The 25,292-nt window shown below is 33.0% G+C and overlaps 1 protein-coding gene across 23 annotated transcripts in view; it reads left to right on the top strand.

The window, feature by feature from the left end:
- The window catches only part of LOC144970721 (neurobeachin-like), a 187,989-nt gene that overhangs the window by 134,868 nt on the left and 27,829 nt on the right, over window positions 1-25,292 (top strand). For 6 of the 23 annotated variants that reach the window (XM_078910672.1, XM_078910671.1, XM_078910660.1 and 3 more), the window contains 15 exons: window positions 748-843; window positions 1,486-1,607; window positions 2,577-2,703; window positions 3,228-3,347; window positions 4,177-4,323; window positions 9,724-9,774; window positions 16,226-16,366; window positions 17,236-17,381; window positions 18,011-18,119; window positions 19,350-19,502; window positions 20,798-20,966; window positions 21,732-21,874; window positions 23,198-23,295; window positions 23,809-23,901; window positions 24,596-24,704. In XM_078910672.1, coding sequence (XP_078766798.1) covers window positions 748-843; window positions 1,486-1,607; window positions 2,577-2,703; window positions 3,228-3,347; window positions 4,177-4,323; window positions 9,724-9,774; window positions 16,226-16,366; window positions 17,236-17,381; window positions 18,011-18,119; window positions 19,350-19,502; window positions 20,798-20,966; window positions 21,732-21,874; window positions 23,198-23,295; window positions 23,809-23,901; window positions 24,596-24,704 — 1,824 coding nt within the window. Of the gene's footprint in view, window positions 1-747; window positions 844-1,485; window positions 1,608-2,576; window positions 2,704-3,227; window positions 3,348-4,176; window positions 4,324-5,744; window positions 5,802-9,723; window positions 9,775-16,225; window positions 16,367-17,235; window positions 17,382-18,010; window positions 18,120-19,349; window positions 19,503-20,797; window positions 20,967-21,731; window positions 21,875-23,197; window positions 23,296-23,808; window positions 23,902-24,595; window positions 24,705-25,292 lie in introns of all 23 variants that reach the window. The other 17 variants (XM_078910669.1, XM_078910658.1, XM_078910667.1 and 14 more) reach the window with 3 other exon arrangements.

Genomic DNA, 25,292 nt, shown 5'->3' with positions numbered 1-25,292 from the left:
GGGGGTGGGTGCGATTAATTAAGTGGGATGGGTGGTGATTGGTGGAAGATAGGCAAAGGACCGAGGCAACGAATCGCTGGGGAAGTAGTATGGCGCGAGACCGTTGAAAGGTGATAAGAAGTGAGGACCGCCGGCGGTCTTCCTCTTTGGGACTGGACCACGGTTCACAGCTAAAAGACCGTGGGACCGGTCCTCGGTCCGGTCCTCAGCGCGGCACTACTGGCAACTAGACACTTCTATTGATAATATGCCCTTGGGAAAGTTTACTCTGTCCACCCAGCTGTGATTGAGCAGTCGGGTCTGTTATATTTGGTGGAAAGTACTTTGTGTCATATCCAAATAGTATTGAGCAGTCCTTACTGCCCATATAATGAATGGTACAGAAACCTAGATGAACTCCTGCTCCATGGGGCACATAGCAATACAAAGAATGATTGCATTTTGTTGTTGTTGTTGTTCTTGTTGTTGTTGTTGTTGTTCTTGTTGTTGTTCTTGTTGTTGATGATGATGATGATGTTGTTGTTGTTGTTGTTCTTGTTGTTGTTGATGATGATGATATGATGATGATGATGATGATGATGATGATGATGATGATGATCGTGGTTTTGTTGCTGAAGTTAGGTCAAACTTTTACAAAATTTCAGTTGCAAATATACTATAAATTCTAAGTTTCAAAAAATTCATGTTAAATTGTCGATGCATTTGTCTTTCAAACTGCTTTTACTTTCTCTCTCGTGATTTCCTCAGCAAAGACATTCCACCAAGTTGATCTCCGTATTACGGCACATGCCACAGAGGACAGGCCCTGATGAGTTCTTCAGTTTTCCAGGGAAGAAAGGATGTGTAAGATTTGTTGTTTTATTTTTTTTAAAGGATTGAAATTTGGGGAAAGTCAATCTCCAGTTCATGTAGTAATTTATCTTGATGTCAATGACTGCAAACTCTTCTGGTTTTTTGTATTTTACTTTCATTAAACCTGTCAGCCTGTAGAGAACAAATATAAAGCTATAGTTGCTTACATGGCTTATTATGCCCTAATTTTATTTTGTTTTTTAATTATGCCCTTCCACCACGACATCATAAGATATCGTCACCTAGGCATTCCAAGAAGGAATATAATTCATCAAACAAAATGTCTGATGTCAACAGAAATCACCCATGTTGTCCAAGTGAGCAAATTCCGGGTTAATAAAAGAATCTTGCCCAAGGAAAAAAAAACGAAACGAAAGTGTCTGAAGCGGGGCTCGAATCCCATATCTATATCCTTTTTCTTTCACCCTGTGTGGCACATGGCCCTCCGGCCTTATCAGAATATAATGACTTTCTGTCTTTAGCTTTGTAACTCATATCTATATCCTTTTTCTTTATCCCGGTATAGCACATGGCCCTTCCTCCCATCAAGACATGGCCTTATCAGAATATAATGACTTTCTGTCTTTAGCTTTGTAACCCATATCTATATCCTTTTTCTTTATCCCGGTATAGCATATGGCCCTCCCTCCCATCAAGACATGGCCTTATCAGAATGGATGGACTTTCTCTTGTTGGATCAGACTGGACCCAGTCACTGGAGCCAATGTGGAAAGGGAAAAGCCATATTTGTATTGGTAAGGCATTTGACTGTGTCCCGCTTCTTTGAAGCAAAACTAACACAGATTGGTTTTATTATACAACAAAGCAATAAAACAACAACAACAAAAAGAAACAAAACAAACAAAACAAAAACAAAAGCCAACAAATAAACAACAATACAAGAGAAAGTATACCTCAACATCCTTGAAATAAAGGATTTTGGCTTTGATTGTGATCAAGAATACCCTCTGGCTGTGTAAAAAGCCCAAAAGCTTGAAAATTGATCACAAAACACCCTTTATGGATGCCCATGCATTCCCACGTACAATTTACAAGCAGAGGCAAATAGAGAATTTTTATCACAATTCTTCTACAACCATTTGGCAATTAAATTTTTTTATTAAGGACAATTGATACACGGAACAGCAGTTTAAAATGTATAACCAAAAAACTCCAAAACTATGAAACCTGAAAAATGCCATTGATGGGAGCTTTATAACTTCAAATATTTATTTGATTGAATATTAATGTTTATAATTTTTATTTCCGATTGTTCCCCATTACAATCCTTGAAATCTGACGATCATATCAGGGAATTTTTGGACCCGAATCTTTTATTATTATTATTTTATTTTCCCACTGCGAGGTTAAAATGTCTTTTTGCGTTTACCTTCATTAATACAAAATGATATGATATACCTGGTGACCTTACAGTTATTGGGTTTGTCCCAACCTGAACATATTTACAAGTCTGATAACCAATTATGGGCTCATTCATGTTTACATTTCGTTGTAAAGGAGAATATGCCATAACAGCAATGAGACGATAATAATTTGGGTTATCAGACCTGCAAATAACACGTTGGTTTGTCCCATATAGTCTTTTTTGTAGGTGAACTTCTGAATTGAGGCTTTGTCCTTTAAATAACCCAAAATGTGTTTGGTTTGAAAAGGGAGTTTAACTTAAACCTAAAAAGAATTATAACTTTTCTTCTACCGTCCAGTTTCCGTACTAGTAAAGGCATTGGTTACTCTGCCCATTTTGTTGGAGGATCTCTTGTCATCACCTCTATGAAAGTCAAAGGCAAAGGATTCCAGCATTGTGTCAAACATGAGTTCCATCCAAGACAGGTAATCCCCGTCTTAACCTAATTATATATATTTTTTTAAAAACCCTGATAAGTTAGAGAATAATGCATCAAGATAATGTCACACACAAATTATGGCTCTTTCTTATTTGTGAGACGAATACTTACTTGAAAAGGTTGTGGTGTTAATTATATGATGAAATAGGAATAAGGGCCAAAATATCTCTCGTAATAATAATGATAATAATAATAATAATAATAATAATAATAATAATAATAATAATAATAATAATAATAATAATAATAATAATAATAATCATCATCTTCATCATAATCATCATCTTCATCATAATCACCATTGCCGCCACCGACACCACCATCACCATCACCACCATCACCATCACCACCACCACCACTATCATCATCATCATCATCATCACCACCACCACCACCACCATCATCATCATCTTCATCATCATCAGCGTCGTCATCATCATCACCACCACCTTGCCTATCAGACATCTTTTTCACCTCTACCCCAATTGTCAATTCCTTACAATTTACCAGTGGTACATGTTGACCGTAGTCCACGTCTACAACCGATGGAGCAAGTCAGAGGTCCGTTGTTACGTGGATGGTCAGCTCAACTCCTCCACCGACATGTCCTGGCTGGTCTCTACCAGTGATGTAAGTAGATTGATTTAACCCCCTTGTATCTTGACCTATGGCTTCCGTTTCTTTGGATAATAAAGTTATTCTTATTATAAATTTAGCAATAATATATATATATATATATATATATATATAATATAGATATATATAATATATATATATATATATATATATATATAATATATATATATATATAATATATATATATAATAGAGAGAGAGAGAGAGAGAGAGAGACTTCTATTTCTTTGTTCATACGTTGACCCCTATTTTTTTTCAGTATAGATTTGCAGTTCTGTCCATATTTTATCAGGTTGCTTTTTGTCTCTTTCTTGGGGTGAGATTGCTTGGTTTTGTCTTTGCCCTGGCCATAGTCCTTGGCTGGGAGGGAAATAGTCAAATGTATAATATTTTTGGGAAATTATCTCTTTCCCCTCTTGTAAATCATCTCTGATATGTACTGTTTTATATTGACGAGAATGATTCGTAAACATATGAATGTTTTTCTCTTAGTGGGATCCTGTGCTTGCATCTGGATGAAACTTTTAGGTACTCTCAAATTAAGTACACTGATAGTATACTTTTATAATCTACTCCTGTTTCCTATTTGAACCAGTTCTCTGTGTCTTACATATTCTTGTATGCTTTTAATTATCAATCTAGATTTTTTGACAATCTCATTTTCTCTCCTTTTTACTGGCACTGATATGACCTAATCTATCCCAAGTGCCGTAAAACCGTTAACAACAAAACAAACGTCTCTATGCCTATCTGTATTTCTATGAAATTATATAACGCTCATCTGTTTTGTTTTTCCCTCTCCATACCAACCCACCTCCGTCCAGCCCTTTGACAAATGCTACATCGGATCCAGTGTGGAGGGAGATGAAGACAACATGTTCTGTGGTCAGATGTCCACCCTATTCATGTTTAGCGAGGCCCTTCTTCCCCAGCAAATTAATTCCATGTACCATCTTGGACCAGGATACAAGGTAACCGAAAAATGCCAGAATTTATAATAGGATTATTTATCATGTCAAAAATATATCATAAACTTGTTTTTGACAAACCATGTAGATTTCTCCCCGCTTTACTCTTCTTATTATGGTTCGTTTTATGCCTTTTCAAAGGTCAGAAGTTCAGATATTTATTCATAACTGGCTTTCATACGTTTTCTGTTTATAACTAGAAGATAATCTATTTATAGGCTTTAAATAGCTTTTCAGATATATCATTACAACAGTAATTTTGTGAATATGAGCTTAAAGGCTAGTTATCATTGCTATAATCCATTACTAAACAGTAACTGTTTACATGACAAAAATATATAAATTTATAAGAATGTGTAGATTTCTCATTTGTAGTCTTTCCTTGTCTCGTGAACGATCTCTATTTGGTGATAATTCATTACTATCAAATTACAAGTATGTCATACACCATTCATCATGCTTTGTTGACAAAAGAGAAACCCGAAACTTACTCATCATCTGTCTTTATACATTGAATTGAAGCTGCTATTCCATTTTATTGATATTTATTTCAAGCAACACCATTCGCATTGAACTGTTGCTAGATTTAGGTGTTTTTGAAAGAACTTAGCTGGAAACTTTATATTCTAAAGACTAAAAAAGATGATGCAAGTCTAGTCTGAACATATGGTCATTATATTCCGTTGACTGTGGGTAGCTTTTCCACCTTTTTGTTTCTACCAACCAATCAAAATTGATAAACTTCAAAATAATTCACCATGTCAAGTGGTCTTTGATAATTTGGTAAAAATTAAAGTAGAATATGCACCTATAATGACTGCCTTTGGAACATATTTAAACATTCTAATATATGTTCAGACTGTTGGCGTATCAGCTTATAAAATATTCAGACTGTTGGCGTATCAGCTTATAAAATATTTAAGAAACTATTTTGATATGGCCATTGAATAAATTTTTTTTTTTATATACACAGTGAAAATTCATTGGATTTTAAGCTATATCTAGTTTGATGCCATGTCACATCAACACATTATTACTACTGCAATTCCATATTGTCCTTGAGAAATAACCAGTTGAGGAAACCTCTTTTCCCCTTTTTTTAATGCAAAATGTACATTTGTTTACTATCTCTGCTCTTGATTTATGGTATGGCCTTTTTCCTGCTGATATCTCATGATTTTCAAATCCTACCTATGATACATATTTCATATTGATTCGTAAAAATGTAATGGTTTGATTCAGAGAGAATATTCAAGTTATGTACCCTACTGTTTTGCATCAATTTTTCTTCTTCTGATTATAATGATTTTCAATTCTTTTCATATGCGGTCCGTTTTTAAACCTGTTATGATCCATCAAAACAATAACTTATGTTCCATTCTTCTCACCAATGACACTCCGCCATTCTCCATCTCTCGTAACAGAGTCAATTTCGGTTTGAGAATGAGAGTGTGACCACAGTGTCTGAAGCACAAGAAAGGGTATAATGTGTACTATTTATTTGTTATTGTTGTTGTTGTTGTTGTTGTTGTTGTTGTTGACTTCCTTGTTAAACTTGCAGTCACACTGACCAAGAACAACTTAAGTTGACATTTGCCGTTCATTTCCCATATAGGCTTTATAATTTTGGTTTTTTTTTTGTTTTTTTTTGTTTTGTTTGTTTTAAAAACATAATTCTCAGTTTCTTCTTCAAATACAAATTTTGTTGGAAGAATTTTGGTAGGATAATTGATAGCACAATTTTATCCCTGTTAAGTGCACATTGACTTAGAAAAACACTGCATTGGCAGTGAGCTTACTTTATCAGGAGAAAAGATAACATGCTTTCCTCTTGATTTGAAATAAAGCATTTACGTCTTAATCCTTAATAACCATGTAGTATGCTTGGAAAAAATACTGGGCAATGAGCTTATTTTATTATGTACTAATATTATAATGCAAAAGCCCTGAACATTTTGTGGCTACCTCGTAGGTGAAGGATTTGTACAAATCAACATCCACCATCTAACACAGGCATCACACATGCTAATTTATTTCTAACAAGATTTATGTAACTGTGACACTTACGATTGTTTTTAATCCATAGATAATACTTCTGTCCACTTTTTATTTTTTAGATATTTATTTATTTATATGAATATTTATCTAATTACTGATTTTGTTTACTTATTTATTTATTTATTTATTTATTTATTTATTTATTTGAATGTTTATCAAGATAATAACAAAATAGAACCAAATAAGTAAATTGCTTGGGATGAAGATAATACGATCTGTCAGATTAATAGGGATTGTCCTTTTGTTTTTGTTGTTGTAAAATGATATAGTCAAAGTAAATAAATTTTATGAGGCTTTGATATTAATGCTGTGTGTTTATGTAAAATTCTCACATGTTCACAAAACTATGCGGTAACCTTTAACATTTATAGTCTAAAGAACTAATCACCCAATTGACAGTCTAAACCAGTAACTATGAGCTGAATGACAATGTCTTCATTCATTCTATAGTCCAATCCAAACGAATCATAAAAACATGTCCAAACAGTTGTTGATGGTCAGTGCTCACTGTCAAGTAATGCTCACCTGTTAATTCATTTATAATTTATTTTTGTATTATGTCCCGTCCGTTTTATTGGTGACTAACATGACTTGACACATCTCCAGGCTTCTTTCTATCTATGCATGTAATGGTATCAACAAATGCTTTGGTTTGTCTCAGTCATTATAATGCCACTAAGTCAAATACAAGACAATGTTGAAAATGTTATAGTCCAAAGAATTGAAACTAAGTCAGGAAGTCATCGCTTTGGTTAGTGAGACTGAATTCTTTTCAAATCATAAATTATTGTCTCCATCTTTATTCGATGATAACACAGATTGAAACATTTCCATTGTGAGAGCAGTCATAGCACTGTGACTCAGGCTTTTGGCTATTACTGACCTACTGGTGGAAAGAATAGGATGTTAGTTTAAGTTGGAGTAAAACTTTTTTTTCTCTCTCCGGCTCATCCCTGTCCTTTGATAAGCAAGATGTAAAGTGTTGCTAGGTAAACAAGCAAGAATAAAGCATTTATAAAAGTTGTTAAAATATAATAAAAACATCAGCACAAATAAATAAATACACAAATAAATATTTATGTTTATTCATTATTTATAAAAATAAAGGGGAATTAAAAAAAAATATAATTGAAAGAATAATTTTAGATTATGTCTCGTATTGAAAGAAAAGTAAATAAACAATTTTCTATCCATATTGTTTAGGGTTTTTTATTTATTTATTTATTTTGTTAACATTGACTTATTGAGGGTCAACAGTACTAACATTCAGGTTCCGTGTGTGACTCAAAAAAAAAAAAGATTGTTTATCCTATTCTATTTGTCTAATCATAAAAAGAGAATTATGGAGCATGTTCGAGATATTAGTGTAGGTATAAATGTGTGTAGATCTTCATTATTTTTTGTTAATTTAATGTCTTTTATAAAATATTTGACTTCTTATTTAGTAAATACGTTGGAGCTGTAGTAGCCATAGTTTTTTTGACATACACATCTGGTAGAAATTTATAGATCACCAAAATTAATAGAAGAAACATTTACACAGATTCAAACTTTCTTAATTGATTTCCTGAAATAAGATTAACTATTAATATCAAGGACAAGAAAGGAGAAATAAAATTACAAACGACATTCTATGCTTTAATAATTTCAATTCTTAATGCCAATGTCACCCTTTAATTTATAATCCATTCACACTAATTGTATTTTAAAAATGATTACAAGTATTATTTTTCCGACGCTTGTTGGAACAAATTTAGCAATAATATATTTTCTTCTTAAGTGTATTACAGCCATGCATGTTTTGTGGATTGCCAAAGAATGAAGGATTATGATATTTTGTGTTTGCTTTATTAGTTTTGGTTTATTGGTTGTAGATATTTGAATGTGGTCTATAATTTCCTCCTTTGAAAATCTATAATGACCGCCAGAGAGTTAAACTGTTACATTTTTGCAAGTTTTGGGAACATTCACTGAAAATTATGTTTTGTAAACATAAAGTACAACCACATGTTCTACGACTTCGGGTAAAATAAAAAAAAATTAAATTTTTTTTAAAAAGAGCCCTACTATACTTGTAAATTATAGTTATAAATCGTAATTCTTCTTCATTTCTTCTTTTCATAACTCTGTATGCTGGAATTCTGCCATACCAAAACAAAAAAAAAAATCATTTGCAGGTCGATGTTTAAAAATTGTTTTTAAAATTGAATTTTTTTTTTTAATATTAGAAGTTCATGTCTGTTGTTATTGCTTTCTTTCTCTGCCATCTTTTTTCTGTTACAAAAAAAAAAAAAAAAAAAAAAAACCGGGGGGGGGGGGGGGGTAGGGGGGAATGGAAGGGATTTGGACGGGGTGCGGGGGGGGGGGGGGGGAGGTTGATGTTTATGTTTATATTCAAAGATTTAAATGATTTCAATTTTCAGTTTGATCTCACTGTTCATTGATCCAACAAGCACTTCTTGATATGCTGTAGTTCTTCACGTTCATACTACTCTGTTTTCATTATGTTTTTGTCTTTTATTAATGAGTCTAATTACACACAGAATTGTAGATCACTATAATATTTCTATATCATAGAAAATTGTTATTATTGCATTTTAGTTTATGTTGTAGAAGTCTTGAATATGTTATAATCATTGTGATTATTATTATTTTTATTTATTATTATTTATATTATATATTATTATTATTATTATTATTATTATTATTATTATATTATTATTATTATTATTATTATTATTATTATTATTATTATATATTTATTATTATTATTATTATTATTATTATTATTATTATTATTATTATTATATATTATTATTATTATTATTATTATTATTATTATTATTATTATTATTATTATTATTATTATTATTATTATTTATTTTCTTCTTCTTCTTCTTCTTCTTCTTCTTCTTCTTCTTCTTCTTCTCTCTTCTCTTCTCTCTCCTCTCTCTCTCTCTTCTTCTTCTTCTTCTTCTTCTTCTTCTCTCTCTTCTCTCTCCTCCTCTCCTTCCTTCTTCTTCTTCTTCTTCTTCTCTTCTTCTTCTTTCTTCTTCTTCTTTCTTCTTCTTCTTCTTCTTCTTCTCTTCTTCTCTTCTTCTTCTCTTCTTTTCTTCTTCTTCTTCTTTCTTCTCTTCTTCTTCTTCTTCTTTTATTATTATTTTTATTATATTATTATTATTATATTATTATATTATTATTATTATTATTATTATTATTATATTATTATTATTATTATTATTATTATTATTTTATTATTATTATTATTATTGTCACATTACGTCACATCTCGTTGCATTCTTTAGAGCACGTCACGTGTTTAGTTTCTTTACATTTTTGTCTTAGATAAGTCACGGGGCGTCATGTAAAGGCTTGTGGAAAGAAGATGTGTTGCAGGTAATGATAATGCTGTGTTCCTCACCCACTGCCAATGCTGCGTACACATTGGCCAGCATGTTGTGTTATTGTTGTAGCCTCTTTGGGTGTGCTCACCTCTCCCATTGTTGCCCTAACAACTCGTTGTATTTTTACAGACCTGCCAAACCAGCCAATTCTTTTTATCGTTTTATTTTAGTTGTTATTCTTTTTTGGTTTGTTGTTCTATTTATGTTAACTCATCATCATCATCATCATCATCATCATCATCATCATCATCATCATCATCATCATCACCATCATCATCATCATCATCATCATCATCATCATCATCATCATCATCATCATCACCTCAACATCATCATCATTATCATATTGGTGTCTTCTTCTCTTATCAATGTGTTGTCAAATTCTATATTTTCTCATTTAGTCAACAAGCATTATTTTTATTCAATATTAAATTGATAAGATTCGTTCTTTATATTATTTCCAAAAAAATGTTTTTCTTATTTTCTCTTCTGAGGTTCTGTCTTTATGATCCATTTTTCATTTCTACATTTAAAAAGTTACTGGTCTCTAATATCTTTGTTTTGTTTTTCCTGTGTCTTTATTTCCATTATAACATTCACTCGTCATTAACACATTTCTCTGTGATCCTGTAATTTAATAGCCAGTTTGAAATTATGAGGTCCATTTCATAAGTAACTATCCCCATTTTCTAAAATTTTTATAGCCCATCACTCAAATTATCGGATTTTATCAAGAAGAGAAGAAATGCTCTCGGTTATGCTGTAAACATCAAGTTTTTGAACCACAAAGGGGAAGTCAGATTGCTGGAAGAATCATTCAAAGTGCATTGGAGTCCGTTCAAGAAAAACTCATTGGAATCAGAATTTTAAAAATTTTAAGCGAGGTTTATTTCATCCATTCTCAAGGGTAGAATTTGAAGGGTGACTTTCTATTTCTGACTGCTGCTGTTTAGATCCTTAGGGATCAGCTGCCTAAGACTCCAAAGGTTCTTAACCGCTGAAATCTGCTTGGAAGAAGCAAGTATACAATAACAGGCTGTTACATTTCTCCAAGCACTTCTCAACAGTATGTGACTGTGATGGCTTCGGTTGCGAGTGCCTGCAAATGATGGGAGCCACGGTTGATGCATGAAGATGGGGAAAGAGGTCTACTATGGCAGAGAACAGTATTTTTATAACTGGACCAAGACTGATTCGTGTTTATTTAAACTAGACTTTGATTATTTTGTCTATATAAGAAAGAAAAAACTGAACTGGATGAAAAGTTTATTTTATACAAGATTTTATTTTAATTAAGTAAGTTTATCTTATGTAGAACCCTCCTTATTTTGTCAGAGCAATGACGAAATGATCAGTTGATCATCTTTTTTGAGCAAAAAGCCACCAGTTCCAATTGACCAAATTGTTACTCGTATAACTTGGACCACACTATATAACCTCTAATTGGTCTTTTGTGACTCCTCCCATTGGCTAAAATGAGAGGGGAAACATCTGTATCATATTTTTGGGATGATGAAGGATGTGATTTCAAACGTCAAGTCACATCTCGGTCTGCTGGGCCTTAACATCTGTCATATATTCTTTGAGAGCTAGTAAGTTTGGTGGCAGAAGTGTTTTTATACGATGATGTTGACTACTTTGAGGAGCTAGTGAAATAAAAAAATGTTATTGATCTAACTGCGATTGCTCTCTCAGCTCTCCCATAAACACTTAGTGAAAAAGGGAAAGTTCGTTGTGTTTGAAGTAGACCTCATACTTGGCTGTAAGTTTGTCATGATTTGTATATTTTTATTATTTCCTTTTATGGCCCTTTCTCTCTCTCTCTCTCTTATGTTGTTTTTATATATATTTTTTGAATTGTGTTTTTTTTAACTTGATATTCTTTTCCTTTATTTGATTATTTGATGTATCTGTCACTAATGGCATTGGTTGGCAGGTCTAAATCATGTGTAATCACTCAGATTGTTTTCAAAACAGATGTTGTTCTAATCACCCGCCCCCCCCCCCCTCTCTCTCTCTCTCTCTCTCTCTCTCTCTCTCTCTCTCTCTCTCTCTATCTCTCTCTCTCTCTCTCTCTCTCTCTTTCACACCACACACACCACTATCATCTCTCCCCCCCCCCCCCCATTGTCTGTTGTACTCACCACTTGTTTCTGGTTCTGTCAATTTCAATTAATATCAAGCACATATATCCAGTTTTCTTAGTGTTTTCATTTTTCTGTACATCCTTCGTAGAAAGAATTTTAAACATTCCCTGCACTTAGTCGTCACTAATAAATGATGTCTGATATATTTCTAAGTCTGTAATAAATATAAGCAACGCTTCGTGTCAGTCTGATATTACGTCGGAATCGATGTGCACATATTGGCAGGTTTGATAAACGAATGCAATTATGGCCTTCTTTTAATACTGTTGTGTAATGGACAATATTTTGGTTTGGTTTGAGAGTATTTCCAGGACAAAAACGAGCCCATTACCATTTGGGTTGTCAGACCTACAAATAAGTACACTTTGTTTGGTTGGAATCATCTAATGATTTACATAAGGAAATTTTTTAGTTTTTTGAAGTTAAAGAAATAAAACTTACTCCCTTCCATGTAGACATTTTATGTTAATTGTAAAATTAAAGATTAAATCTAGGATTGAAATAATATTTTGAGCATTTAGTTCACCCCGACGCGATATCGTTTTGAGACAAATGGTTGCATATTGTTATAGATTTGTATTTTTTCTGTGAAGTGGTATTTGATCAATAATAATTGAGCTGAGGTTTTTTCACTTTCACTTCATGGAGGTTAGGTTAAGTCCAAGTAAAATTCCAATGGGAGATTAGCAACGAGACTGTTCCTCAAGTCTAAATGGATTTATTTCTTTTATTAATTTTTGGTCTTGTTGAAAAGTCTTATTTAAATTGAGCTTTTAAATAGCGCAATATCCACTAAACATGCTCAAAACGCTTTACAAGGGGTCCCTGGCCAACAGCAACACTTAACATGTGGGACATGACATGACGCCTGTTAGGCGATATAAAATATTTTTTTCGGACAGAGACAACTCTGTCAACAACCAGGTACTATTTTACACCTGAGTATGGTGAGAGAATGTGAGTAAAGGGACTTTTCCAAGGACTCAACTATGCACTGAGTTAGGTTTGAACCCAGGACCATCTGATCTGAAAGCGAGTGTCTTACCACAAGACCACATAGTTAAACTTATTTCAAAACGTCACATTGAAAGCAATCTTAAGCAAACATGAACTGAGGCAATTTGTTGATCTAGTGCAGCAATGTGGTCTTGTGGTATGACACTCGTTTTCATATCTGAAGGTCCTTGGTTCGAGCCTCGCTCGTTGCATAGTTGAGTCCTTGGAAAAGGCTCTTTACTCACATTTTCTCATCATACTCAGGTATAAAATGAGTACCTGGCCGTAAGCAGCGTTATCTCTCTCCGAAAAAAATTGTAATATCGCCTAACAGGCATCATGTCCCGTCCTGAATGTTAAGTTTTGCTGTTGACCAGGGGCCCCTTGTAAAGCACTTTGAGCATGTTAGTGGATATTGCTATATATAAAAAAAGCTCAATCTAGTTGGTATATTGTCATAATATATTTGGATAGGAAAACCTTTGTAGTTTTTAGTCTTTCACTCTCTTTCTTCCTGTTCATAGTGACTATCTGGAGATTTCTACTATCCAATTGTCTTATCATTCTGTGCTGCAATCCATTATTTTCCCTGTTGTTGGTTGGGGAGTAGTATATGAGCCTGAAACATTCTTCAATATAAGATTTGTCGTAAAATGTCATGACTAATTCATGGTTTGTTCAATACTTCTGTAATCAGTGAGAAGTCATATTTTTTTTTCTGTCTCTAGACCAAGCTGATAATGTATCTTTATATGAATGGTAGTACTGGGAAGTGTCCAGATGTTAGGATTTACATGCGTAATCTACATGGTTTCCCACTTGTCGATTGGTATTTCATTTCATAGTGATATTGGATGACTGTGGTTGATTTTAATCTCATTTCATTTGTTTTATTCATTTTTTAAAACCAGCCAGACAGAAGTTCAGCTGTTTGTTTTTGTTGTTGTTTTTTTTCCCATTCTATCTTATAATCAAACTGTTTAAGAGTTGTTCATTTTTGTTAGAATTATTGATCTCTGCATTTTTTTCCTACAAGTCAAATCGAATGACGCAAATCCCAATCTGATGTGATTTTGTGTATGTGAAAATTGTATTTGGAAGATTTATTGTCTTTGATGTCCACTACGTCAAGTGACAGGCTATTCCAATCCCAACCCCAGGGGAAAACCTATACGTATGTTATGTATTTGTATTTTTTGGCTTTGTGCATATAAGTGTTTGTGTATGTGTGTGTGTGTGTGTGTGTGTGTGTGTGTGTGCGTGTGTGTATGTGTGTGTGTGTGCGTGTATGTGTGTGTGTGTATGTGTGTGTGTTGTGTTTTGAAATTAAGAGTCTGTTGGGGTTTGCTTTTTTTTTTTTTGCCAAATCAAATCTTTTTTAAAACAGTTATTTTTTATGCCAGAGCTGCACAGCATTTGATGAAACCCACATCCTATTGATTGAAATCAGCCATCTTCCATTATATTGACTGTAAAGACAACGGCATTATTTTTGTTTGAGATTAATCTTATTGTATAAGTCGGTGTCATCTACTGTGTTTGTTCCTTCAAACACTGCCACTCAATCAACCCCCTTTTTCTAAAACGGAGGGGAGAAGTAAGCACAGCAGTGAGCAAACATGCGTTTGATTGAGTGAAAATGCCTTTTAAAACAGCGAATGTGATGTTTTTTTTTTGTTTGTTTGTATGATTTTATTTTTTTATTTTTGGATTGAATACAAAATTAAGGATTTTTTTCTTCCAAATTGACTAAAATCAGTATAACAAAAATATTTGCACATGTTGAAAGGAATTACCCATCACAACAATATACATTTTCAATCAATGCTGTGATGGCGTTTACATTTCATACAGAAACTATTTATTGTTTATTCATTGTCTGTTAGAGATCTGTCCCAATTTTGTTTTATCACATGATACAGAAATAATTTTGTACAACTTGCACCATTCATGATAACTGTACCCTAATTTCCTACTTCATCTTGATGTGCATGTAATAAACTGCAATTGTATTTAATATTGTACCCTGTATGTACTAATTGGTGTATAGATGGTGTATTAAGTTTTTAACGCATGTTGTTTTACTAATAGTGATTTATGATTTAACATTAACCATGCATGTAATGTTTGTTTATTGTACAGGCTGCTGGCTCCCATTGGTTTTAAGATAGTTTGTTTTCGTATAAATATTCTTTTATGTAAGATCTAGACTTCCTCTAAAATCATATTTCTCAGTAAAATACTTTTGATATTGTACTCTTCATATAAATGCAGCTCTATAGTAAGTGAGCTAAGATTGAGTTTTTGTGAAAATAATTACAATGTTTTTTGTTTTTTTTAAGTCATTGGTATTTAGAAAATTATGTATTTTGCTTTGCACACTTTCTATTGTTGTGCCGATCTATTTTGAAGTCAAAAGAATTATTACATTCATTTCATAGTACTTTAAGGTAATTTTTTTTAATGGATGCAAATCCATTAATTTATAAATCTAATTTTTCATTATTATTTTTTTCAATCAAATTTAAAAAAAATAAAACAATTTAAGGGACAAATAAATTACAAACGCCTACATACCTCAATCTGATATCATGTCGGGTGAACCTGATGTCATGAAACAAATTCAAGTCAAATGGTCAGACAAATGAAATTAAGTGGGTTTTTTTTTTTCAGCTTAGAAAACTATATTCATTCTTCTCAATAAAAGCAGGTAAATTTAATTCAAACTTTGTAGTATAGACTTTAAATTCAGTTTTGATATCTGGTTCAATTCGACATAACGCCAGATTCAGGTGTTGGTTACAAATGTTACTTTTGCTACCTGTCCCTGTCTGACAATCATCACGTTTGCTATAATTTGAGAATGCCCATTTTAATTGTCATATTTCCGTCTCCTTTTTATTTGAGTTTGATTCATCAAAATTTCGAGTATCAGGTCACGGCCTTATCACAAGCAAAGTAAATTTTATTTTCAATTCCCTTTATTCATCCCCGAGGGGAAATTTGTATTTAGGGTCTGTTCCAAGGGGAGACTGGAATAATCCAGGCATCGTTATGGAGCAATGCTGCAAATTGAGCTAGGGCGAGGTGACTTGCTCAAGGCCACACCGTATGGCGGGTAGTCAAACTCGATACCATTCGAGTATGAAGCAAAGACCATACCACTAAGCCATGCTGAATTATAAGTTACTTGTTACTGTCATAATAGCCTGATACAAATGGTCAGTTTTTAAAACAAAATTACAAGTTTTGAATAATATGGTGTCTAATATGCCCGATCCATTTATTTACCATTTCCAGGTCCTGTACGATGGCAAGTTGACCCAGTCCCTGGTGTTCATGTACAACCCCATAGCCTGTGATAGCCAGCTGTGTCTGGAGTCATCCCCTAAAGGAAACCAGTCTTATTTCCTGCATTCCCCACATGCCATGATGTGTAAGGTGAGTTGAATCACCTCAATGTCAATATCTTGGGTGGCATTCTGTGTCACAGATAATGTGTTAGCGATTTAACTCTATGTTTAAAGTTGAACCTATTTATAATAATGATGATGATGATGATGATGATGACGACGATGACGACAACGATGATTATGATCATCTTCATCATCATCACAATGATAATAATACAGACATTTTGTTTTTCTGTTTTGGGGAAATGGGAAAAGAGAAACTGACCAGATGTGACAAAGATATATTCTCTCTCTCTCTCTCTCTCTCTCTCTCTCTCTCTCTCTCTCTCTCTCTCTCTCTCTCTCTCTCTCTCTCTCTCTCTCTCTCTCTGTCTGTCTTCTCTCTCTCTCTTCTCTCTCTCGTCTTCTTCTCTCTCTGTCTGTCTTCTCTCTCTTCTCTCTCTCCTCTCTCTTCTCTCTCTCTCTCTCTTCTCTCTCTCTCTCTCTCTCTCTCTCTCTCTCCTCTCTCTCTCTCTCTCTCTCTCTCTCTCTCTCTCTCTCTCTCTCTCTCATCATGCAATGTTGACTTCATTTTAAAAAAAAAAGTTTTTGAAGAAAAATGTACCTATTCTTTGTTGCACATGGCTGGTAATCGTTTAGCATGAATTTGAATGTCCTTTGGTCCTTGAAGGAAGGATAACTAACACCTTTTGATTGATAAATCATAGAACAATTATCATAGTTCCTTCTTTTCTCTAGAGGTTTGTCGGTAAGTGACAGAAAAATAGGAATTGTGGTGAATTGGAGTCAAACCCAGTACAACATTGGTGATGCTGAATGAGAATACGCCTCAATGCATTGTGAGATATCCACTTTCATAGCTAATTCATCACACTTTACAATGGCTGTGTGTTTCAGGAGGTGAAAGCCATCATCACCCATTCCATCCACTCCACCCTCCATTCCTTGGGAGGCATACAGATCCTTTTCCCCTTATTTGGCCAGTTAGACCTTCCTGTGGATAGAGGTCCTGACCTGAAGCCTGAAGTGGACTATGAAACTTGGTGAGTCTTTGTGTAATCCTTGTTCTGTTTTTCTCTCTTTGAATCAGTTCCTTCTTGGATAAGTCAACTATGATTTGGGCGTACTAAATTCCAAACTACCATCTTATTCAAAAGACTTCCGACATTTTTTTAAAACTCAAAAATAGTTGTTGGATTTTTCTCTCTTTGGAAATTAACGTTCAACTGAAAATCAGTTAAAAAATTGCACATTTTACATTGCTTTTTATCAGATGATAACAAAACTAGGGTATGTGTGTTCTGTAACATGCATAACACTTGGATACTTCATTTTCATTGTCATTTCAACTTTCTTGTAACTGACGTTTTCAATTCTCACCCATGCAAAAACGTTTACTGTAACCATGTATTTGTATATTTTATAGATTTTAAACAATATATCAGAGTGCGCAAATACACATTTTTTTATTGCATGAAACATGAAAGAGCAATAATTTTGTGGTTATTCTTAATATTTTTACTGAGTGAGAATAAGTGAAGATTGTTTAATTAGTTACAGTTACTATTACTGTTACAGTTACAGTTAGTTACCACAGCTTTGATTACCGTCCTATTGTTTTATGTGTTGTTTTTTTTTCTCCCCTCCCCTCCCCCCAATCCCCCTCACCCAGTGCCAACCTAATGGGTCTGATGACAGATTTAATTGAGTCGTCTACCAGTATCCAGCAACAGATGATACAGAACAAAGGATTCCTTGTTATATCCTACTTCTTAGAAAAGGTGATTTCAGGGATGAGTCAAAGGCTAATGGAAGTAAAACTGTTCATAATACAATATTGAGAGATTAAGGTCCTGTAGTTGTTTTGTTATTGAGTCAAATCCATGTCAGTCCTTGCTGGCTTGACGATTACAAATAAAATGAAAATAAAATAGGATAGATATGAAAAAAAGAATAAAATAAAAATATGATATGATAAATGAGTATTATTATTTATATAGTGTAATTCCTCAGGCTTTATGATGCTCAATGCCATTAACAACATTTTTCTATATCCTCTCAGCAGGCCACATGGAACTGTATTTCCATTTCATATTGTACTAGTCACGTGTTTAGCATAATTTTTGTACTAACATTCTCACAATATCCATGACCCGGCACGCTTTCAAACCCAAGTCAAATGAGGTGATGCATGTAAAGTGCCTTACACAGGACCGAACGCCCTGAACAAAATAATTTCTTTTAAAATCGCTGTCTCCAATCAACAACTGACCACTCTTAACATTGTTTGAATTTTTTTTTTGTGAAAAGAGGAGACCGTACCTGCTGACCCAACAATGCCACAAATGGTGTGTGTCACACTATCCATTTAAAATCTCTGTCAGATAGATTTTGTTGAGAACTGACCATCTCTATGTAGCTATAAAACACATCAAACTGTCTTGTCATTTCATTCACATACTATTGTCTTCACATTTATTTATAGCAAATTTTAAAAATATTTTTGTTCCAATTTATTTAATTACTATTTAGTTTTATTTGTCATTTAGTATCTTAATATGTGATTCACCGAGTCAAAATGGTGTTTTATGTCAAGTGCGATTTAGATGCTTAGAATTGATTTTATAATGAGTGAAAAAACACCAAATCTAGATAACGTTTATATGTTCATTGAGGAGAAAAGACGGATTTCTGACACTATCACCACTGTTTTCATCATCATTTTGCACATTATGTTATCATATTGACTTATAAAATAGGTGCTATATGTACCGTAATAAAAATTTTCAGACAGTTATTTTGCTTGCCACGTAGAGGTCTTAAAATATCTTTAGTTGAAGTGACATAAACTAAAATCTCTCTTTTTTTTTTTTTGGTCACTTTAGCTTAAAAATCTTTTTTTAAAAATATTTTGGCATCTAGTTCACCCTAAATTAATACTATTTTGAGACGATATGTTACATACATCTCTTCAGAAATTTATTTGGTGGTGTTTGTTGTCTTTCTTCCAGTCATCAAGGGATCACATGACCCCGGCAGTGTTGGAGGCCTTCCTTCGTCTGACAGAATACCTGGTAGAATTGCCCACCGGTGGTCTTCTACTCAAATACTTGTTTGACTACATCTTATTTAACCCACAACTCTGGGTCCACACTTCTGTGGGGGTGAGTATCGTTTATATTTTGTTCATATCTAAAAGTAGCAATGACTATGAAAAATGTTTTTTTCTCTTTTTGAGGAAAATTTTTGTCTAAAATAAAAGCCCTATCTCCACTGAGTAAAAATGTTTTTGAATTTTGAAAATCCATTCATAAATAAACAAGTTATGCAGTTTCAAAGGTGTAATTTATTTGGATGACCCGCAAAGAGGAAAAAAACGCGAAAACTTGGACGCTTTTTCGGCATTTTTTTTCGACCTTTGGTTGTATCTTGCGTAATAAGTGAATTAAAAGATTGAAACTTGAAGAGCAAATTAGGATGGTGTTTTGTAAAATACGGGAAAAGTACTCGTCATATTCATATGAAATTTTACAACCAAAAAGAAGAAATGTTCATGTATTACCTTGTCAGCGACAAAACCTCCACGCCCGGTAGTTTTAGAAATATTTTACTCCAAAGAGTAAAATCTATTTTTAACGGTCTTCTGGTTATCGTACGAGTTTTGTCGCTTGACATAATCTAAAATTACCTTTTTTCTAACTGTGTGCCAACTTTCAGTCATATTCATCGATAAACAGAGTCGTAATTAATTTTTTTAAATAGCATATACGAAACGGCTTCGTCCCATATTTTGACGCGAATTCGGGCACTTCGTGAGCGAAAAAGAGGCCCAAAGATTTGTGCGGGATAGTCATTGCTACTAAAAGTAAGCTAATGATTCTGACATGTTGATAGTTATTTATCAATAATTAATAGAAATAATCTTTTGGACAATGGAAAAAATCAAAAAGCAAACAAATTAAATGTTTGTTGTTGTTGTTGTTGTTGCTTTTGTAATTGTTATTGTTATTGTTATTATTATTATTATTATTATTATTATTATTATTATTATTATTATTATTATTATTATTATTATTATTATTATTATTATTATTATTATCATCATCATTCTCATCATCATCATCATCATCCTTATCATCATCATCATCATCATCATCATCATCATCATCATCATCATCATCATCATCATCATCATCATCATCATTATTATTATTATATATTATTATTATTATATTATTATTATTATTATTTTTATATTGTATTATTATTATATTATTATTATTATTATTATTATTATTATTATTATTATTATTATTATTATTATTATTATTATTATTATTATTATTATATATTGTTATTATTATTATTATTATACTCATTCTTTTATTGTTGTTGTTTTTCTTATAAAGATTTGTAAATAAATGGCTTTGTTTTTTTTTCTTCCTTCCCAAACCATCAGGTCCAAACCAAGTTGTTTTGCTATTTGGCCACTGAGTTCATCAACAATGCCAGGATCTACAACAACATCAGACGGGTCAGTTCTGTCCTCCAAACCATGCATTCCCTCAAATTCTACTACTGGGTGGTCAGTCCTCTGGACAGGAGTGGAGTTCTGCCAAAGGGATTAGGTAAATATCATAATTTGCCCACATCTTTTTTTTTTTTTATGCTTGTTGGTTTTTATAAGTTAACTGTTATTTTTTTTTTACATCAAAGAAATTAGAAATATGATTAAATTGATAGGAATAAAGTATTCATCCCCTGGGGATATTTGAATTGTCAGTAGATTTTTCTAGAAAATACTGGACTAACGCAAATGTCAGCCACAGCCACAATGCAGGGATGGCATTGAGTTTAAGTGTCATGCTAAAGGGGAAGTGTTGTGCTCAAGGGAAAAAAGTGAAATGTTGACATTTTAACCCATGTCCAGCCAACCTATTTGTGTCCTTTGACAGAAGTAGGTAAATACAGCCATGCTTTTGGTTAGTTGGAAAAAAAAAATTAATTAAAATAAAATTGAGCTTATATATGTCTAGTTCCACTATATATGCTCAGCTTTATAATTATAAGGGATCAAAAGCTAACTGCTGTACTTAACCTGTAAGATGAGACAGATATGAAGCCTTATGTCTGTGCATATATCAGTTATGACAAAGAGAGAGTATTTTAAAAAAAAATCAAATATGACATTACAAATAATGAAATATTGGCCTTTACTATTTTTTAGGGATAAGAGACTTTTTTTTTACTCTCCCACTCCAAAAAGAATTTTTAATCACCATAATTTCAAAAGAAGTGTTATTATTGTCCCCCCCCCCCCCCCCCCCCCCCCTTTCGCATCCCCTACTCCAATGTGTTGCACCATAATGATCATTGGATTTGGATTGTTTCAGATGGTCCCCGTCCCACCAAAGATGAAATCATCAAACTGCGTTCTTTCATGCTGCTCTACATGAAAGAACTCATTCTGAAGGGACACGGCATACTGGAGGATGAGCTCCAGTCAATGCTCAACTATCTCACCACCCTACATGAGGTATGCTGCAGTCAAAACCTTTCACAGATCTTCGTACCATTCCGCAATTCACGGAATCATTCCACAAAACAACCACTCATTCTGCCAATCCGCATTCACTACTAAAAATTCTGCATTCCAGTCATAGGGGATTTTGTTTTTTTTTTTAACACAAATTTAGTAAAGGTCTTGTGGCAAAGGCTAAAAAGTGCCATCACAGTAGATTAGCCTACTGTTGTATAATATGCTATTGGAATAATATAGTTTGAATGAATGAGGAGGGCTTTTTTTCTTCTTTTTTTTTTCAATGCAATGAAAAATTAATCCAATGACTTATAGAAAACATGTTTAAAGTAAGTCGATTAACCATTGTGATGTCAAATTCTTTATTTTCGCCATTTTTAATTCCTCAAAATAGTGGTTTTTGGGGTAAAAAGCTCTGTTTTCACTGAATTAGCGACCTTGGGAGTGCTCATTAGGAATTAGTTTGAAATGTCAAATGCAGGAGAACAAGAATACTTTTATTATACCCCTCCATTAACCTCACCTATGTTATATCTGATTAAAATTTATTCTTTTTTTTTTACACTGATTGGTCCTCGAATTTGATGATTTGACCTTACGAATATCATTGTGATCATGATATCATTATGCATCAAAATCTCTGGATCTGTGCCGGAGAAAAAGAATTCTTGTAACTGCTATAGTTTTTGACAAAGGATAATAGGCATGCCTCGTAATATTTTTGCTACTATGCTATTGTAAATTTGGGTTTCCCCATAACCAAAAGGTTTTAATAATGCTTATTATTTGAACATCTGAGTGTATCCCTTTTGATGTAGATCCTTTGGTGATGTCAGTGTTGGACATAACTGATTTCTGACTAACCAGTCTTGGATCTACTTCTGATATCTGCTGAATTTAAGTGATGCACCCAAAAAGACAACTTAACCTCTGGGCTATGCCCTATTAAAATTTCAAGTTAAAAAATATTAAGATTTTCCTTCAATTTCGAATGGAGTTACTTATAAAGAAAAAATAAATTTAATTTTTCAAAATATAACATTGAAAATAATCTAATGCAGAAGTGGGTTAAGAAAATTGGTTCATCGGGATTGTCTGTTTGAGGCTTACCTCTATAGTCCCCTTTGTCTTACATTTTATTTGCTGCTTGACTAGTCAATTATGTTTCTTTTAACTGTTGTGAAATGAATGACCTTAAGTGTTGCAACTCTCCCCCCCCCCCCCCCCCCAAAAAAAAAAACACAAAAAAAAACACACAAAAAAACCAACCATAACTTTACCTGTGGATAATGATATTTTAATACTTTCTCCAACTCCAAGGATGATAACCTGATGGATGTGTTGGAATTGATGGTACATCTAATGGCAGAACATCCATCCTCCATGGTGCCTGCATTTGACAAGAAGAATGGAGTCAGGTAATGATCAGTCTAACGGAATCCCCATAGCCCAGTTGGTTAAAGCATATTCCTCAAAAGCAAAATGACTGATATTGATTCCTGGTGCAGTTGAGATGTTTCATGAACCCTAGCTGTGATGGAGTAGCTGGGTTAATAGATCCAGAGCGTCCTATTCTACTTTCACTTTAACATTAAAATTATTTTTTTTATTTTTTTTTATTTATTTATAATTTTTTTTTTTTTACTTTCACTTTAACATTACAGAAACTTACAGGAAAATTTATTAGGTTGCATTAGAATTGAAACTTTTATTCATTTTTGTTCACTACATTTTGTCAGTCCACAGCTACTAGCAGCTTAGTATCCGATTTGTTAACTTCATGTACCTGAACACAGAAGTTAAGCTAACAATAATTAATTTAACTTCCATCTTCCGTGAACATATTCATGTGGAAAAAAAATAATTCTAAATTTATAATAAGTCAAACAGTTTTACATAACTTAGAATTGCACATCTTATGTCTATTACAGAACTGTTTTCAAACTGCTGGCATCACAAAATGAAGATCTTCGGCTTCTTGCTTTGAGATTGCTTGGATATTTCCTCATGAGAAGTACTTACAGGTAATTAAGTTTGTATTTGAAGGTAGTGTTTAATTTTATAAATGCAGCAAAGTAAAATGGATTAATTGAAGACAACATCATAGGTTATTTAAGTCAGGTGGATGTTCCTTCCTTTTTCATCAAACAGCTCTTCGCAAATTCTTAACCATTTAATGATTTTCAATCTTTATCTAAGTTGTGTGTTAATCTTCAGCCTTCAGTACAAATTAGCGAATATCACTAAAATATATCCAACCTTCCATTTTTTAAATATTTGTGTTAAAATACTGGTCTTTGGACTGGCTCATTGTATTGGTATGATGTTTTTAGATTTATCAAAATGGATGTGTTTGAATTCTATCAAATCTTCTCCCTCTTCAAATTAACGGACTGACTCAGTTAATCTCAAGTATTACTGATGGTGGGCATATCCAGGAGAAAAATAAAAAATAAATGATGGTGCCTCCCTGATAGACTGTAGAGTGCTTTAACTGTCTCTATATAACTCATAAGCTTGAAAACAGTTTTTAAGTTTTTCCATAAGTGGAACGTATTTTGGAATAATGGGCTAAATGACTGTCAACATTAGACGGAGGAATATTATAAGTTTGTCACCTCTCCTACCTAGTTTGTATTTTACAAGACTTCATTTGGTATTATATTGATCTACTGCTATCTCTATTAGAGCATTTTTTCAAATCTTTGAAATCCATAGGAGAAAACACGATGCCATGGCTCCCCACAACCTGTTCAGTCTTCTGGCAGAAAGGCTGATGCTTCACACTCCCAATATATCCATGGCTACTTACAACGCTCTCTTTGAGGTAAGTCCATCCATTTGTAATGTCCAGATTGATATTCTGCCAAATCAAATTTTCTCCCATTATTTATCTAGTTATAACTACATACCTATGATGCGGCAAGGAAGAAGCTGCTCTGGCTGTAATGAATGGAAAATAGAAGTCACATTATATGACATAGGATTTAATACATTGTCTACTGTTAGAAATATTTTCATTCTGCTTAAGTGCATTTTTATTGTCTACTTTAATTTTTTTTTCTTTTTTTTTTTACCAAATATATATATTAAGACTTTAAATAATAAATATTTAAAAAATAATTTTTCAAAATCCATGCAGTTTTTTACTAAATATTTCTTAAGAGTCATTTAAATCTTTTGTTCTTGAATTCCCCTACTTCTCCAATTTGTTTTCTGTAATAAGGTAAATGGTACGAATTCTTTTTCAAAGGAAGCACAAATTTGTTGATAGCACATCAGTTTGGAATTCTAAGTTCATTCAGTTGTGTAGTGCTGAAATTATCTAATGCTTAAAAGATAATAAATTAATTCTCTTTTTTTAAATCAGATTTAAGAATTTGTCGAAAAATGTCCATAATAGCCAAGCTATCAG

The sequence above is a fragment of the Berghia stephanieae genome, chromosome 4 (assembly GCF_034508935.2).
Source record: "Berghia stephanieae isolate SIO BIC M18660-M18661 chromosome 4, UCSD_Bste_1.3, whole genome shotgun sequence".
Lineage (NCBI taxonomy): Eukaryota > Metazoa > Mollusca > Gastropoda > Nudibranchia > Aeolidiidae > Berghia > Berghia stephanieae.
This window is presented reverse-complemented; position numbering and strand designations above follow the sequence as displayed.